Source organism: Mytilus californianus, unplaced genomic scaffold, assembly GCF_021869535.1.
Source record: "Mytilus californianus isolate M0D057914Y unplaced genomic scaffold, xbMytCali1.0.p SCAF_3, whole genome shotgun sequence".
Lineage (NCBI taxonomy): Eukaryota > Metazoa > Mollusca > Bivalvia > Mytilida > Mytilidae > Mytilus > Mytilus californianus.
The window spans coordinates 120,377,531-120,397,787 of record NW_026262679.1 but is presented as its reverse complement, the minus strand read 5'-3'; the positions used below and the strand labels follow the sequence as shown (position 1 = coordinate 120,397,787).

General features: G+C 31.7%; 2 protein-coding genes across 2 annotated transcripts in view; one reads left to right on the top strand and one right to left on the bottom strand.

The window, feature by feature from the left end:
• The window catches only part of LOC127735977 (MMS19 nucleotide excision repair protein homolog), a 168,239-nt gene that overhangs the window by 31,593 nt on the left and 116,389 nt on the right, over positions 1-20,257 (bottom strand). The gene's annotated exons all lie outside the window — the stretch shown is intronic.
• Positions 6,834-7,902, top strand: LOC127736005 (shematrin-like protein 2). Its single transcript, XM_052246503.1, has 2 exons — positions 6,834-7,257; positions 7,819-7,902. Exons 1-2 carry the CDS (start codon positions 6,849-6,851, stop codon positions 7,839-7,841), a joined length of 432 nt encoding a protein of 143 aa, XP_052102463.1. The 5' UTR covers positions 6,834-6,848; the 3' UTR covers positions 7,842-7,902.

Here is a 20,257-nt window from a genome sequence, read left to right as displayed (position 1 = left end):
TGGTCAAACGTTTGCAAAGCATTTTGCTGAACATATCTAAACATTGTTTCATAGTGGCATATACAATAAATGTTGTCATGTTGCTAGGTTGTGTGTCTATGACTGGAGCATAGGTTAAAAACGTATCCTTAAATTTGAATTATGATAGACTTTTGTAAAAGTCGGCAAGAATTGGGACAATTTTTTCAGTATTCTCTGCAAACATGGGAATTGGATCTAAGCTTTGTCATGAAATAAGTCGGAGAAACATCCAAGATATGTCAGATGTATCTATGTTTTCCTTAAAACAAAGTTAAATGTCGCCGTTAGCAAATGGAAACAAGGTCAGTATAGGTTTTTTTTTATCTTGTCGATTGGTCAGCTTGCCATAAGTTTGGTATTAGAATCATCAAGCGTCACAGATCTTTCTAGTTCAAGTTTAACCTTAAAGGAACTAGAATGTAGCGTTTGCTGTGTGTTTTTGTACTGAGTGACTGCCGTATCTATGAAGTGACAGTTTTTTTTAACCATGAATTTCCAGCATTGATTTCAACATTATATGCTCCCTCCTGTATTATATGACCACTTTCTTTTAATGTAGCAATGGTGTTGAGTAAGTCCCATCGGATAAATCTAATGACTGCGTTCAACTAGGAACTATTGAAGCGGCTGCATGTAATGTTTAGTCTTCATTTATAGTTATTGACTTAATTCAAGTTTCAATTTCTGACAGTATTTTTTCAGGTTTTAATTGGCTAGCTGCTTGAACGGCTTCAAAAATTTAGATTGAACTACTGAACCCTACATTTGATTCTCCCTCCTCTTTTTTTTTTTTTTTTTTTTTTTTTTTGCCGTATAACGATTGATTTTTCACAATGATTTTCTAAATGTTGTCAATTCGTGTAATAGGAAGCAACAGTAGATTTTATAAAAGACAGGACAAAGGATTTTGGTGAAGTCTTTATGGATGAAACCATTCAGGCAACCAGAAGCCTTCTCGTAAAATATCCAACTCATCGTTTAATCATTTTTTCTTTGGAATGTTAGTTAAAATCATAACCAAGCAAGTCATGTAGTGAAAGGCCTTGGTTTGTGAAATAAGAGTGATTTTATTTCTAAATCTCGTTTTTGTCCGATAGTTGTACTCTTTTTTTTTTGAGTCTTTCATCAGTTTCATCAGTTTCAGTATAACGTACATGTTTGTTGCGTTTGTACGAATTGTGCTTGCAGAAGGTACTAGCAGTCCAGTCAAAAGGGGTGGACATTGATCTGATCAGAACAGACTAGGAACAACATGGTTGATCATCGACATAGAAAGTACAAAAATTGTATCTGCATGATCATCTAAAATATCAGGTTGTGTAAACTTTTCTAAATTGTACCATAAATGTACTTGTGTATGATTTGTTATAAGATTTGTGATACCTTAAAGTTTATATATCAACATCATCAAGCTAACTAGACTAACGTTGTGGAGTCGGTGGTACACATCCAACTTTTTTATATTCACAGCATTATAAAGGTTTCCTTTTGCAGATACATGTAGAAAGGAAAGCTTCTTACTTGTTTAAATCGGAAGTATTATTAAAAAATTCCAGTTGTTTGAAGCACGGCTTCTTTTAGATTGCGAAAATGTCATTATTAGTAGACTACTAAAAGTAGATATATTTCGGGAATAACATTTATCCGCCCGAATTTGACTTTTACTGTTAGAAAAAATCTATTTTTAACTTTGAAAAAACACGATAAATATTTTTTTGACAAAAAAAATATCAGTCAAAAACTTTGAATGACATTGTTCAATAGTCATGTGATAAAAAAAAATCTATACTATTATATTTAATTTGCACAAACACGAACTACTGTAATTATGATGCTTTCGACAATAAAAAGTAAATGTACTTCGTATTGGTTATAGAAATAAATCCGGATTTCACTGAATTATAATATGAATTAAAAAATAATTCGAAAAACTGAGCCGACGTGGTCTCATAACTTTACGAAATGAAGTGTTATTACTTTTTATCTTGAAAATTTGAAAGATATCGATGTAATGTAAATTTACGAATGTGTAATCACTCCGTTGAAACAAAACAGAGTCCATATTTTTAAAACTGAGTAAAAAAGGAATATAATAAGGATAAATAAAGGAAATTACAGTTTAACAATATGAATTATCACTTAAACTCTTCATAAAATGTCAAATCAAGAGTTGAGGACTATATAAAAGACACAAAAGTAAATTTTTTTTTTGAGTTGCAGTTTGAAAATAAACATATCTTTTTCTTTCCATTTTATGAAAAAATGCACCGCAGGAAAAAGCTACGACCGGGCAAAAAAGTAAGATTAAGCTAATGGCTTTGCAAAAAAATTATTTTCAGCCTGCAGTTATGCCGGTCCATTAAAGTCGTAAAATAAGCACCTTTTTCTTGATATGTCACTCCTCTTTCATTATTTATTTGGTATTAAACTTCACTATCCTTGAATTTTAATGTCCACTAATTCAAAAGAACGACAGAAGATATATTTAGCTTTTTCTTTTAAATGATGAATCAAAAAGAAAAAAGGTGTTTGTTCTTGACAAAAACCTTTACAATAAAAGTTACAAAGTACAAATTCTGTCAGTCTTTGACTCTAAATAATTTATCATATGAATAAAATCGTAGGATTTTTTTATAAATTATTCTTCTGCAAATTTTGATCAATTGTTAAGGTCTTATTTGTTAATATTCGGTATAAAACTGCATAATTCATCTTGTTTGGTTTTTTGTTGCATGTCTAATACATCTTGTTTTATTACCAAATGTGTATTATATAAGCCCTCTAGAACCCAACCTTCAGCACCACACCGGACCATCGTACCAAGGCTGAACAAGTAAGAATCAATTATTTTTTTCGAATTTCTTTTTTCTTTTTTAATAATATCTTTTTTCTCGAATTTTTTTTTTTATATATAGTTTTTTTTTAATAATTAAGGACATTTTCTTTCATCTAAGATTTTATAGCTTGAATTTGGTTTATACTTTTACAATCCTCTCATTGCGTTAATTCAACACGAGCTTCCTCTGCAATGTGTTTACTTTTGTTAGTCTTGTGTAACATCTCCATTCAGTCAAGGTTTATTAGATTTTTAAAACATCAGAATATTGCTGAACTTAAATCCATTCTTTTCGACTTGGAAATTCACATTGTATATTTTCAATTTCTTTCTATTTTTTTATGCGAAAAAAAACCACAACAAAAGACACATTGAGGTCAATGACCTTACAAAATGGGTGTCTGTATCAAGCTTCTCATCGACACTACTCTAGAAAAGTATTGAATAAAAGTAGTTGCTGTACTACTCAATAGTCAGAAGTCCTAAAATATTCCTTTGAATTTGACAGTTATAGGAAATTTACCCAGCATTTCATTGCAGAAAAAAAAATGGTGAGCCATAAACACATATCTTGGATGTTTCAAAGCTCCAGTCTTTGTTTATCTTTATTAAATATTTTGGAAACTTGAGGTGAAATGGTTACTAAAGCTTGTTAACAGGAAAACAAGTGATGAAACTTTGATTGGTTAACTTTGGGTGATGGTTATTATCTTATATGCAATGAAATGTTATGTGAAACTTTCGCCGTAGTACTGTACAGCATAACACTTTACTCATGCCAAATATTTCTTTATTTGAAACAAAGATCAATTCTGCCAAATTTTTTTAAAGTCCCAATTTAACAAAGACTAATAGGAGGAAAACAACGGTGATATTACTCCTAAAGAGGGAAGCTGCACATTCAACTTTGACCTTGTATGTACTCTTATTCGTTTTAATTTCATGCTTTTTCACTGTAATATTGCAAAAATGAAATATTTTGAGTGGATAGAGTCTCAAAATCATATCCGAGAGGAAATTGTCTTGAATATTAGTAGACAGAGCATGTCATATTCAGTGTTTTGGGGAGCTTTTTCTGACTTTTCTACTTATTTCCGATATAATGCTATAAGAGAAAACATTTTCCTAAACAATTCTTTAGGAAATATTCAGTAATAAGTAAATGAAATTATTTTTGAAGCATTAACAACAATTATTCACTTAGAAGGGAACCATTTTATGTCCCTTTCTGGAATGCGGCGTAAACTAAAGTTTTACGTAAGGACTTATTGAAACCTCCATAGAGTCAGTAAGCTTTTATATTGATGTTTCATTCAGCTTGAACACTTTAATTATCCATCTAGTATTACATTTCTTACAGATATGTGTGATAGGTACCCCAACATTTTGATTTATTAGCCTCAAAAGTTTATTTTTTGGCGGGAATGAGAGGTCCAAATGGACCTTATAATGAAGACAAAGAAGTCCATTAGTGATGTTTATCATCTGAGAGAGTCATCTGTTGTATCATATTCGAATGTTTTTATGTAAATTAGATGAATATTTTATCATTTCTTGGGTCTGCACTATATTCTATCATGATGCGGAGTGATTTGGATTTTTCGAAGACATTTCGCTCAAATCGGTGTAGGTGTTGTCTTACATTATACTGAAATTCTCTGAAACTATTGAACTGATTATGACAAAACTTGACAGTAATGCTTCAAATAACCAGTATTTCAAACTTAAGAAATGAGATCCAGTTTATTCAACAACAAAGTCTTCTTTAGGTGGGATCATACTCCTTAAAAGTTAGATATGTTAGAACGCGTACATTTACATTGTTCTTAATTTGTATTACATTTGAAACAATCTGCTCCAAAACTATTGAGGTGCTGTTAGATAGATATTCAATGGCTACATATTTTAAATAGCATGTGATCTTTTTGTTGTGGAATATTAATTTCAAAGATCATGTTCTTTATTGTAAATTCTTTTTTCTTCATATTTTGTGACTAAAACAAGCCATTTTTTCATCGACAAATATTGTTATTTTTGTAGCTGTACTACACACAATGTATCCGAATGAGGCCTAACGAAAGTATGTCCATAACTAATGAACATTAACAATAACACTTCATACAGACTTTACCATCCAAGAATATCGTACATTCACATTTTGTTTTTTTCAGGCGCCTTCGATAGTCGAAAAGGGAAAACAAGCATTTTGTATGTTAAAATGTCTTGTATAAAATGAAAACTGACCCCATACAATACTGCAGTAGTTTTTATATTAATTACGAGTCTGTTTAAAACTAGTGCAAGTATAGCTAAGTGGGAGTTAGTGTGGTCAAGACAGTTGAAAGGAAGGTTTACTCATGAAATAAAATTTCTTGTAAAAAATGTTTTTGAAAGTTTTTTGTGTGCACATAACAACTAATGACAAGCTTTTTAGCAGCTCTTTTGTCACCTAGACTTTTTTGTATGAGCTTATTGCGAATGTCATACAAGGATTTCTTCAGAGCCAGGAAATGATATTAGTGCTATATTTTAACTTTATGTTCATCTCTTCCGATGTCTTGAAACTAAATAATTCACAGCTCGATAATATTCGTTCTTAATATGCTGGAAATACTTGGAAGTAGATTTAAAACAACAATAATCAATATTAGATTAAATATTTTGATGACAAGAAAGTTCGTATCTGGTTTTTATCGTTAGAAAACCTTGTTGACGGTTACAGAATACCTGTTTAATTGATATGCTTTATTTGTCGTAGCCATACACGAGGGTCTAGGTGGGGGATCCTTCGAATTCAATTCTGTATTCTTTAATTCTTTAGGCTACTAGTATTTTTCTCTATTCTTTATACTTTTTGCCCATTATTTTTTATTCCTTACATTTTAGCACCTCATTATCCTCTATTCTTATTTTATTGGTGCATTTTCTCTATTCTTTTTATTTTTTGCCCATTATTCTCTATTCTTTAAATTTTAGAACCTCATTATTCTCTATTCTTTATATTTTAGCACCTCATTATTCTCTCTTCTTTTTTTTTTTGGTCCATTTTTTTTCTATTCTTTATATTTTTTGCCCATTATTCTCTATTCTGTAAACCCCCATCCACATCCTCATACACATATTTCTACATTGCCATGGACAAGACGACATATTTCGCAAACTGGAGAAGGACATTTGTATTACGAATAGATGTTTTATTCAATGTATCTATGTTTTGTCATGCAGTCAGGGAGTTCTGACACGTATGATTTGCAAAATGTACCCCACGTATATTACTAATTGTAAATGCAGGCTATTGTAAAATGACATTGTATTATGAATAATATTAACAAACAATTAATTTGTTTCATACAAAGTTACCAAGTAACGGATGTGTCCCTCTTTGCTGACCTCGATAATGAACGTGCAATATTATAAATTTAAGTGTTGTAAGCTTTTGAATCGAAAACAGATTACATTTTTATCTAACTTTTATTTTTCGCGTCCGATTTGGTGTCCTGTTGCAAAGTAAAACTTCAGCTCTTATCCAACGTGCCCTTATTTGTAAGCGGAAGTCGAAATCACCGCCTTTCATCCTGGTCGATTCGCTTTGCTGAACCTAACTGGTGGATTAATTGTTTAATTTTTTCATAATATGCCAGAAATATTTGCAGCCTTACGAACAATTCAACCTTACCTATGCAAGCTATTCCCTATTAGTCTAAGAACTAAGAAACTTTAATAACAATGTGGTATTATAGTTTTGATTCATATGCAGTATATGGAATAGGAATATATATGATCGATAATTTGATGTATAGATGCGATTATTTTCACAACAAAACAATGACGATTACGTTTGTAAATAGACAGTATTGTTTAATGTATATATTTATTATATACAACACTACCTGGCACCCGAATGATATAATTTGAGCTATTTAAAAAGTGAAACTAAACAGAACTATAAAACAACTTATTAAGAATTGATTATGTTTTCGTTTACCGCAGAATGAAGATCGCAATTTTCGTATTACTTGCCGTCTGTAGCGCTGTAAGCGCCCACTATGTTAAAGGAGGATACGGAGGATATGGTGGATATGGCGGATCTGGTGGATATGGAGGATATGGTGGATATGGTGGATACGGAGGAGGCTATGGTGGATACGGAGGAGGATATGGTGGATACGGTGGTGGATACGGTGGTGGATACGTAGGATCCGGACACGTATTTGTTGTTAGACCACATTATGGTGGTGGATACGGCGGATATGGCGGTGGATACGGAGGAGGATACGGTGGATACGGTGGATACGGAGGTGGATATGGTGGATACGGTGGATACAGTGGTGGATACGGTGGTGGATACGGTGGATACGGTGGATACGGTGGATACGGTGGTTATAGTTCTTCAAAGAAAGGTAACAGAATGTTCCTTTTAATATTTTTAAATTAATTCCTGGTCGGATTTTAGTTAAACATATACAGGTTTAGTTTTATTTTTTCTGATTGATTTGAACAGATGAAAGGAAATGGTATTTACCAAGCATATTTTCCTGAACATTTCTGTGCAACACATGTTTTATTTAGCAAAAAGTTAAAAAAAATAATTGCATTTGTTGTCGTCATAGTAGTTCCTACATTACGACTGTCCAGTAAAATTTGTTTGCATGTGCAACCCAAAAGGAATAGTCTATAAGCATTTAATTCGTTAAGGTATTGGCATTCAATCTTCAAAGGTCTGTATATGATCAAATATGTTGAAGGTTTATAAATTAGACTACTGCTATCTCGTTTCAAATATATTGTCTGCTAAATCCGGACAAAGTCTTCAAAGAATGCGAATGTCCGAATATTTGATTTGATAAGAATCTCATTAATTGTTAGAATTTAGAATTTGACACAACTAACAGGTAAGACCATAAACGATATAATTGTGAAGCCGATATTTTGCAATACAATTGACTTTTTTTCTGTTGCAGGAGGAGATTATGGAAGATCCTAACCCAAAATGAACAGTGGATGATGTTCGAACATTCATCTTAAAATATAATCGTCGCATCTAATTTGTGTTGAAATTTCTTTCACTAGTCCAATAGTTACCTGTATAGCATCTCTACACTCAAATCGCACAGTACGCATTTTTGGAGAGAACGTCTTCTTCGGAAAGTTCTTGACTAAAATAAGATTTTATTCAGAACATGTAGTGTCATTGGACTCCATCATATATTTTTTTACATAATTAGTAACGGAATTTTATTCTTATCAAAAGTCCGGTCCAATCTATCATGGCTCATTTGTTCCATGTATGCCGTTTGGTACAAAGATTCACAATTTTCAATATAATCGTGGACAGTATTGTCGTTTGTCATGTACATACAACCATCATCATGACTATACATAAAATAGACTTTTAACAATAAAATCAAAATAAAGTCATTTCCAACATTATTATTTGGTAGAGCTTTACTGCAGTTGAGTTATTTTAAGTCATAGAAGAGTTGAAGATATGTTGGTTTAAGACGAGCTTCTTAAAAGTACTGCATTACCACCATGCAGTGTAAGATATTAGACAAAACCCATTCTGAATATGTTATCATGCTTTACTATTTACTGACCTTAAGACATTAGGCCAATTAACATTTAGTTTCCCAAGTAAAAAGTATTTGGCACTTATATAGCAAACACTCCATTTTCATAATTTTTTTTTCAAAGATTGTCTAAGTGACAACATAGCATACCATAGTCACAAATATTGCAAGTCTTGTTTCTCACAGTCATGTATGCCAGAAAATAAGGAAAGTGCGAGCCAGATGAACCAAAAACTAGACACTTTATCAAGGTTGACTGAGAAAACCTTGAAGGTTTGAGATTGACTAGCGCTTTACAATTGGTCTAACTTTTCTTTAAGCGTTTGAAACATGGACACCCAATCATGTTTGATTTTGTTTTTGACATATTTTAAAGGCTGATCTAAGATTATTAACAAATACATTTGATAGAGAAGCAAAGGATATGGGGTATCCATCCATGACTCAAAATCAGTACATGCACAGCAATAAAACAAAAAAAGCAAAGAAGCAGCGCATTTGTCAAGACTGATATTGCAAATGAGGAGTTTTAATCCACTCTGAATTCAAAAACCGTATACTAATATATTACTAATTCCGTTGAAAAGCCAATAAAAACACTGATATCTTTCTTCTGTGTAAAAGCAAGGTTATTCTTCTGATTTTCCTCCAAAATAGAAAAATGTAATAGGAATTCTAAAAGAAAAACAACTACAAACACCAGAGTTTTCCGAAATAAAGAAGACGTACAAACAAAGACAAACAACAACAAACAACACGTGGTCAAGATAACCTGACATTTGAATTATTAATTTTGACAAGGTCATTAGTCCCCAATATCATTTCAATCATAATCATCAGTATTAATTAATGTTATGCAATTGAATCTTTCGAAGAAAAAAAAATATATTATTGAAGAAAATGTTGCTCTAATAACAGTATAATAGTTGAATATTTGTATTAGTATTTTTATTATTGAATATCCACTGTTATGTTGTAATCATGGTAATATATGTATACAATGCCGGACCTTATTGTACACTAGTCTTTGGACTAACTATGTTATCTGGTTGAAATAAAGAAAATTACTAATATCATCATCATCATTAATGATAAAAATCATCATGTTTACCAAATATGTCATGCTCTTAATTGTCTCGTGTCTAAAACACTTTTTAATTTAGATGGTTTTGTCTTTAACATTAAGTTCCCTATTGGTCATATAGCTCTATAAGAGTTAAATCATCCTTGACTTTCAAATTCTAGGTTTTTAGCGATCCTGATGAAAGCAAGTCCTGATTAGCTCTTCGGAGGAATTAAATTTAATAAATAATTTTATTATTTTGAAGATTCCTAAAAGCAATGCACTCGCACCTTACACTGCCCATGCATCATTTCTATGATCCTACAGTGTGGGCATATTCTCAAACACATACAAGTAATAAACGTATTATTTTAAAGTAGAAGGTACGTAAATGACGGATTTTCAAATTTTACAACCAAAAAGAACATGTAGAAGTGCATCAAAATATCAGAAAAAAATATTCTATTTTTAATCTTCCGAGATATAGCAAATTGAATATCTACAAATTCAAATGCCCTTTTCTCTGAAATTTGTCCGACGATTTTTTTCTTTAAAAAATAAATGTTCCATTTCGTTGAATATAAAACGTATAAGAGATCACCTAACTTTGATTTATAAATCATTCAAGTGTGTCTGATATATTTATAACATCGAAAATAGGATTTCGATGCACAATAAATACACGACGTCTGCCTTTTACGGGATGTAGAAGATTCAACCATGCATACAAATAACTGCTTATCAATCAAAATTGAAATAAAAACCAGTGGCATTGACATTTAAAGAGAATTCATAGAAAAAGATTCCGAAAAATAATAATTTAAATCAATTGATGAAATATTTTGACGGTATTTATTTGCGTATATTCTTTACATTTTACTTTTTTTAACGAAACTTTAATTTGCTAAACTCCAGAAAGTATAACAGTTACACATATATAATTTTTTTCAATTTTCATTTTGGGTTACTCATGATCATGCTCTAGATGCATGCAAAAAAATCCGTGAGATAGACTTATTCCATTTTCGTAGTACGGACATACAAACACCAACGAACATGGTTCATATAGTCTTGACTTAGTACGGCAACACAAATACCAACGAACATGGTTCATATAGTCTTGACTTAGTACAGCAACACAAACACCAACGAACTTGGTTCATATAGTCTTGACTTAGTACGGCAACACAAACACCAACGAACTTGGTTCATATAGTCTGACTTAGTACGGACACACAAACACCAACGAACATGGTTCAGATAGCCTGACTTAGTACGGACACACAAACACCAACGAACATGGTTCCAATAGTCTGACTTAGTACGGCCACACAAACACCAACGAACATTGTTCAGATAGCCTGATTTAGTACGGACACACAAACACCAAAGGAACATGGTTCAGATAGCCTGACTAAGTACGGACACACAAACACCAACGAACATGGTTCAGATAGCCTGACTAAGTATAGGCATACAAACACCAACGAACGTGGTTCAGATAGCCTGACTAAGTATAGGCATACAAACACCAACGAACGTAGCTCAGATAGCCTGACTTAGTACAGACACACAAACACCAAAGGAACATGGTTCAGATAGCCTGACTTAGTACGGACACACAAACACTAAAGAACATGGTTAAGATAGCCTGACTTAGTTCGGGCATACAACCACGGGTCAGATAGCCTGACTTATTACGGGCATACAAACACCAACGAACATGGTTCATATAGTCTGACTTAGTTCGGCCACACAAACACCAACGAACACGGTTCATATAGTTTGACTTAGTACGGACACACAAACACCAACGAACATGGTTCAGATAGCCTGATTTAGTACTGGCATACAAACATCAACGAACTTGGTCCAGATAGGCTGATTTAGGACGGACATACAAACAACAACGAACTTGGTTCAGATTGCCTGACTTAGTACGGACACAAATGCAGGATGTGCTATTCCATTCCCCCATTCCCCCTTAAAAAATAATAAAAATCGTACGTTTGCTCCCAAATATATGAATTCAATATATATGAATTCAATAACAATATAAATGTATAAAAAGAATGAATTTCCTATTTCATTTGTGAATGAAATGTTATGAAAAAATGGAGTTTGTCTTGTTATTAGATATATATAGGCATATATTTTGGAGTTTTTAAAAAAAATTCATGGTTATAGGTTTTTATATGTCTCTAATAGTGTTGATCAGGATAAAACACGTGTCACAATATGATCCAATCGCAGCTTATATTTTACCGTCCAAAATTGGTGACATAAGTTGAATGATTTTCTTCAAGATTTGTTGCCTATTTGAACATGTATTACACGGACACTTTTTATTTATAGGATCAATCGTGCATTGGTGAGTTGATAGGGATTTTTTCTTTTGATTAGATTTGATTTTGTTTTGTATATATTTCCTGTCTTTTTTATTGAAATATAAACGTCTGTACCAGCATTTCTCTACTTTCAGCATTGTCCAGATAAATCCTTTCAATCTGATAAATGTGCTTCGGGGCAGTTGTAACTCATTTATAGAAACTCTTTGTTTTGAACTGTAAATAGACCCAACTAATAGGATAATCCCTTACTAAGAACATGATTTACATTCATTCTTCACAATTAAGAGGCATCTAATTCTACAATTTCATTGGTCGAGAGTACTTTGCTATATTCTAAATGATTAAGTGATCAATGTTAGAAACAAAATTATATGTATATGTAAGAGAATGATAATCCCTTTCTTCATGATTACAGCCGATTTCATTGAGTGTGTACGGAAAGGTAGAATCCTTGGTTAGCTTGCTTGTTAGCTGAACCGTGAAGTCATTTTTAGGTTAGGTAAACTACCCTCCTTTAAGAGTAGACTAGTCCGACAGATAACCAATTTATCTGTCTGTAAGACTAGACTACTTCGAAAGGAGGGTAGTATACCTTTCCTAATAATGGCTTCACGGTTCAGCTAACAAGCAAGCTAACCAAGGATTCTACCTTTCCCTACACACTCAATGAAATCTGCTGTAAGTACGAGCGTTAGCAAGTACTTATCATGAAGTAAGGGATTATCATTCTCTTACAAACTTAGAATATTGTAAAGTGCTCAAGGCTTAAATGATCTCTTGATTGGTTTTATTCAAGAATTAGTTTCTTTGTCAGTGCAATGTTTATAATTGATGCATGACTTCCTTTTTCGGCATGTCATTTATGGATTAGTTGTAGTGATGTAAGGACTTTCTTATCATTTGGGAAATATTTTTAACAAAAATGCGTTCTAGATATAAGTTGACACAACAGTACAAAGAAAATGTTGGAATTGTATATATTTACTGATTGTGAGTATGAATGTAAATCATGTAATATTTTAGTGAGGAATTATCCTTTTTTTTATTATTTACAGTTTAAATCAATTAATACATTTGAGTTACAACTAAATTTTATTTCACAGCCAATATTTTGGTCCGGCTTTTTACATCAAATACTATTTCATTATGTCAGGGAAATGTTCAAATAAAATGCCTTTAAAAGTTTTTAATTTGTTCAAAACTTAAATTCCTTTTTTTTTTTTTTATTTTATCGGACTATTGGAAATAACTAATCTTCCCGACAGCTGATCCAGTAATCAAAGTTTTGGAAAGCTAAAGATTTAGGTTAATTTTTATTCTAAACTTTTTTTTTTCTTGTTTTGTATTGCTTTGATATTGTTTAATTTCTTAGTAATTTGAGGTTATTAATATTATCATTATTACATTCACGGTACCAATTTTACTGCACCAGTAAACTTCAACTTATTTTAAGTTTGTTGTTTGTTTCACAATTCAACTTTTAGTCAATTTCAATCACTGTGTGATAAATCCTTTCAATCTGATCATGCTGGTAAATGTGCTTCGGGGCAGTTGTAACTCATTTATAGAAACTCTTTGTTTTGAACTGTAAATAGACCCAAATAATAGGATAATCCCTTACTAAGAACATGATTTACATTCATTCTTCACAATTAAGAGGCATTAAATCCTACAATTTCATTGGTCGAGAGCACTTTGCTATATTCTAACTAAAAAGTGTCCGTGTATCATCTAAAAAGTGTCCGTGTAACACCCGTTAATGTACTGTTTTTCTATAGCTCTGCTGGGGGCAAAGTCGTACAATATAAAGATAATTGTACAGTGCATCTTATTTTATTACTTAATGAGAAATATATAAGGCTTCTAGAATAAGACGTTCAACACCTCACTGGACCACTGTACACAAGCTGATCAAGTAAGTCTTTATATTTTCTCTCAGTTTTGAATTGACTCTATAGTCTATTATTGGCAACTTAAGTTATTCTTTACAACTATCGTATCTCCTTCTAGTACCAGTGGCGTAGTTAGGCCATTTTTAAGTGTACGCCCGAACCTCGGTGAGGGGCCTGTAGTCCCTCAGCTTGTACAGGGTAGAATATCTCCTGGTAGGACGTTCGAGGTGGGCAAAGAACCCGGAAGCTCACGCATAATCGAGAAAGAGATAACATTTCTGTCATAAAAACAATCATCAATAGCAATATACTTTAGAGTATAATTTGTTTATTTTTATGTTTAATTTATTTAATGTGCTAATTTATAATCTATTCATCAGTGGTCTTAGAGAGAAAAATTTCCATACCAGTTACTGTAAAATATGTTAAAAATGAGATGTGGGGTAAAACAATCAGTCGATCGACAAAAAATAAAAAAAATTAGAGATAGTAAAAAATCAAGTCTCCATTTCAATGTTATCATTCTATCAATTATTTGGACTTCATCTAAATTTCTCCCATTTTTATGCGCAAATTCCGTTAATTAACACATGAAATAATTAATTTTCCTAAATGGTTAGGTAGAATATAAAAATTCGTAAAAGAGGTCCGTGGAATCCTGTGTCTAGCCTGGGATTGCTGATGTCAGTGTAAAATTGTAATGTTGACTGTGAAAAATGAATCCATTTATCAGTCAAATGCAGGATTTAAGAAAAAAATCTTTTAGATGCATTTTCTTGATCTTGAAGGTTAGCTTATTTCCAAGTTTTACAAAACAAAAAAAATTTCAGAAAGTACGGAAAAATTAAAAATACATTTTCATTATGCTCTGGATAGTGACTTTTGATCATAAAAAAGCTTGTGTCCAACTTCAAAATTTCATGAAGGTTTGACAGGGTTATTGATGTCTGAAAAACTTTAACCTCAGACTGTATCTAAATATCAACGGGAAAAAGCGAATAGAATTGAAAATGGAAACGGGAAATGTGTCAAAGAGACAACATCCCGATTAAAGAGCAGAAAACAGCACAAGGCCACCAATGGGTCTTCAACGCAGCGAGAAAATCCCGCACCCGGAGACGGGCTACAGCTGGCCCCTAAACAATAATGTTAAGGGGCAAGCTGACGCCTTTTATCAGTAAAATAAAGAGAAATATTTTCAAAATTTCCCTTTGAATACTGTCTATAATTTGGCCATAAAAAGCTTCTGTCCAACTTCCGTAAAATTCCATGAAGGTTTGATAAAGTAATTGATGTTTAAAAAACACTTTCACCACAGACTGAACCTTAATGTTGACGACGCCGACGGAATCTAGGTCGCTAAATTTCTTTTTCGCGACATAAATGTCGCAGTGTTGACTAAAATGCAAACCACATATCGTATCTCAGCAGATAATGAATTGCTTAAAACAACAGAAAACTGAGTAGTGTACGCCCAGGCGTTTTAACATAAACGTAGCTACGCGCCCGAGTACTTAACTTTTCTTTGACCTTTGAAACAGAGGAATCTTTGCGTTTTTCGTTCTTGATATTTGGTAAGATACTATTATTACAATTCTAAAGAACTTGAAAACTATTCTTTTTTCCAATGATAAAATCCTAATGATAAAATCCTAACGTACAATTGATAAATAACAAGCTTCAGTTCTTTCAAACACGCGCATTAAAAAGAACATATTTGTTGTTAAACACATTAAAACCTGGAAACTGAAGTTTATTTGGTAAAAACTACAATTAACAGAAGCTCTTCTCTGTGTGGTTTTGGGTCGTTTTTTTTTTTTTTTATAGTAAATATGAATGCAGATGCTGAGTATATTTCAATGAAACAATACGGTAAAACATACCAGTTGTTTTTATTCATAATAAAATGGCAAATAACTACTCTTTTACGAGTCCTTATTACGAAGATATTCAAAAGAAGTCAGTCGTCAGTGATGTTTTAAGGTAGTATGGGTGGCCCTCTGCCTCATGAAATCGTAAAAAAGCAAAAAGCAATTGGCCTTTATTTTTTGTGTAAGAAGCAATTTTTTTAGAACACAGAATACTTTTTGATTGATTCAATATTTGTAATTTGGCCTTATAAGAGACGATCATAACTCAGATAACTTAATTTTATAAAGGAATGTTCAGTAAACTTTATATATTTTATTATAGCAACAGTTTTCTACAAGAATTTTGTAAGAGCTATCTTCTCATATTTTATTTCAAATGTCTTTTTTTTTTCTTTTGTTTTAACCCCTATTTTACTTTAGAAATGAAAAGATCCTCTTATTTACACAAACTAGATAGAAGATTCTAATAAAACAAAGGACTAGTAACTTTATTATTTCATGTATTAAAGACTATGTTCCAATCGAATGACAAAATGGTATATTTAACCATTTAAGTGTCTTTTAAATTACTTTCAGTACTGTTGGAACACAAACAAATATTGCTGGGTCGAAGTCCCTTTCTTTCGACTTAGAAAAGGAACTCACAATGATGTTTATTTGATTTTTAAATATGCAGATGACACGGTTATGTTATCTTAAGATGAAAAAATCACAATTGCGATATGTTTTGATTACTTTTAGGAGAACTCCTAAAGTGGCAATTAAAAATTACCAAGAGTAAAACAACGTATAAATAGTTTCAAGTAGAACAGTTTCTAACATTCCAAATTTTGCTAGAATAAAAGTAAGATTAAGAAGACCAAAACTTTGAAGTATCACTATTGTATATTATTTGTGAGAAGTGGACCAGGTCCTTTTAAAAAACTTGAAAATGTTTGAAAGAACATGAATATATACAATGTATAAAGTGTAGAAAAAGATAAAGATTTGTTTCTGCTAAATACAAGCTTGATTCATTTGATAAATATGAATAAAAAGAGATCCGATGTAAATATCAATAAGACAGAAACCCAACAATAAAAAAAAACAAACGACAGCTAGAAGTCTTTACATATATCCCTGTATGGTGCAGAAGTCCTAACAACGTATTGAATAGCAATGGTTTTTCTTATATGACTGTGTGGTTCAGATGTCTTGGGCTATCAACCGTAGGATATATTATTATTCGTACATGTGCTATTTTGTAAATGTCCGCTACAATTGAAAACATTTTACTTCAAATTGTTTTTCAGAATTAGGAAGATATCCGATAGATTCAAATTACCTGTACATTTGATATTTTTGTTAATCCATTTATACTCAATATAGTTTATTAACTTTGATTTAAATAAGCTATATTTGCCTTACTTAGAAAGAACACCTTAGCGTTTTGACTATTATTTTATCTATATATATAACGAAGTTGCTTTCATATATCCCAATAATATTGAGAAACTAACCGCCAATGGAGTAATTCCATTCAAATTGAGAAAATTAAATATTCTGTAATAAATCAGAAAAAGTTGAAACCGATATTTATTTTGTGGAATAATATAAAACGGCGCATATCTATTTGTCTTAGTAATAAATTTAAATTCACAACCAGAGAAAGAAAACTGTATGTTTTACATGGGAAAAGGATTAATATAAATACACTACAAACCAGTAAAAGTTTGAAATGGCCTATATCTGTACTCGACTGTACTGATTTTTACTCGTCCAGTCTGAATTGGTCTGAAATTTACATGATATTACTCGACTTTAGTCTGAACCATACTTAACAGTCTGAACTTGTTCTCGACCAGTACTTAACCATTTTATAAGTGTCTTAATCATGCTCGACCAAGTCTGAACCATGCTCGACCAAGTCTGAACCATTCTCGACCTAGACTGAACCATACTCGACCTAGTCTGAACCATACTCGACCAAGTCTTAACCAACCTAGACCTATTACTGTATCTATCTATTGTATTTCATCAATTTATGAACTAGTTTTTAGTCATTTCCCATGGCTTAGAAATTTGAACAACAATTTGAAATCCAAAATGTATTTAATATAACATATAAAATACTACAACTTCCTACTATTATTCAAATTTCTTAAATCTTATTCAAAACCTTTTGAATGTTTCAGAAATATTTTATGGTTACTGGAAAATTTTTAACACTATCTTAAGCCTGGTAAAAATTTAGGTTAACGGACAGAAAGTCATAAATTTGATAGAACAAAAAGTCACAGGACGAAAGTCACAAATAATTTGTTTATAATTTATAATAGATTGTTTGAATATATAAGAGAAAGATCTTGAAGTAATTGCTTTTTATTACATTTATTAATGTTTCAGTTAAGGAAATTGTTCATAAGTGTTGATAAATAAAGATTTATCAAATTTAAATCATGCTAAGGATATATTTCTTGGCACCATGAAGCCATTTTAAAAGTACCAAGCAACTTTGACAAATTGTTTTCTTAACAATTATTTGATCATTATTGATTTTTTTAGAATACATTTTGTTTACAAAATTGCTTTATACATTATAATAGTTCAAGATAAATACAAAAATAAGGTTTTTTTTTTTTAAAGAAAAATAATCTTGAACAGAATTGTGAACTTTTGTACTATGACTTTTTGTCTGTGACTTTTTGTCCTTTGACTTTCTGTCCTACATTCTAAATTTATGGTGTCAGTCCAGTTTAGTGTATAACACAGTTAACATTTTTTGTATATACAGCAACTTAATAAATTTAAAAACTGACACTCTTGATTTGTAATACTAAGAATCTAATATTATAGAATCCTTGAAAACCTTTTATAAAAGAAATTGTCTTCCAAAGCTTCAATAAAAATTTAGGTTGGTTAATTAAATTTTGTCAAAATTAAAGACATGGCATACAAGAAGTACCTAAATAAGGTTTAATTTACCTCAGTATAGGTGTGTTTTACAGGTAAAAATAATATTCTATTTTTCTTTAAACTCATGTATTGTTTTTCTAGTGAATTCAAAAGTCCTTGTGATTTAAGTTTTACAGGATGTTGTTTAAAATTCATTACACACTTACCAGGTGCGCTATATTTAATAAGTTTTCCCCAAGCAGAAGGTATTACTTTATAGTTTACCCCTGATCAGAAGAACAATTTTAATCATTTCTTAATTTTTTGTATCCCTTTTTCATACATATATATATGCCAAATTATAATATGAAGAGATAAATTTCTGATATAAGGTTAAACAATTTCAGGGATATTTTTGGCCATCTTCGCTAGCCAAGGGTGACGATCCACTTCCCTCCTCTTCACCCTTGGCAGATTAAGCCAACATTTGTGATAACAATGTTGCGCCATCTATCGGTAGATTAAAGTCACGCCCATTCCGAATACATTATTCTTGACCAATGGTAGCACTTGAACTCTTCAATTTGGAGGTAAAAACACGGTAGCGTCTAGATTCTATACACTTGGTAAAGCAGGAAACGAAAATATACTTGACATTCATGCATTTGTGCAAGAAACATACACAGGAACTTATATTAGTTGATTAAAAACATTCAAATTGTCACTTAATATAGTCGTATGTTTAGCGATGTAAAGACTTGTTTCACAATAAGCACATGGCAATTGTTTACATACACTTTCTACATTTACACGTAATCATGTCATAGGCGCTTTTTGATTGAATGCATCGAGTTTCGACTGCAACCAATGAAAATCGTTACCTTGTGTCTCCGAAATTCTATCTCAATCCGCCAAGGGTGAAGAGGAGGGAAGTGGATCGTAACCCTTGGCTAGCGAAGATGATTTTTGGCTGTTGTCAGGTAAGTTGAAAAAGATAGTTATATATCTATTGAATGTAACCATGAAACCTAATGTCATTCTTATTTAAGAATTTAGGTGAATTAACCATGATTAACTTTTGTTAAAAAAACCTCATGGCAAACAAATAGCACCTTTATAAGGTTTTATTACCCTCAGTAGAGGTGTGTTTTTCAATCTTTTTTTTACCAAACAAAAACCTTAAAAATTAGATAATTTGACTATCTAGATTTGATAAATGTGATTATTATGTAAGGATGTATAAATCTGTAAACATATCTTTTCTTTAATGTGGCTGTAGTCATGTCAGTTAAAAAGATAGTTATATAAACAGTTAAAAATTTTAAAAAAGTAGAGGTTATTTGGACAAGTATGGTTCAGACTGGTCGAGTATTGTTCAGACCTTTGGTCGAGTAATAGTTCAGACTTTTCTCAATGGCAGAGATAAGGGTCAAGTACAAATCAGTACAGTCGAGTATGGTTAAGATTGGGGTCGATTTATATCAAGTAAAATTCAGACCAATTCAGATTGTTCGAGTAAAAATCAGTACAGTCGAGTACAATTATAGGCCATTTCAGACTTTTAATGGTTTGTAGTGATATTAAATTCGCAAAGGTTTGTGGCCTTTTTTGAATACGGAAAAAAAACATTCTACGATCCCATTTAGGTCATGATTATTTTAATCTTATTCACGATCAAATTTTACTCGTAAGAATATTTTGATGAACATAGCTGCTAATTGGAAAACGCATGATCAAACAAAAGTCAATAGCGTATACAGAACCCTCATATGATTTTTA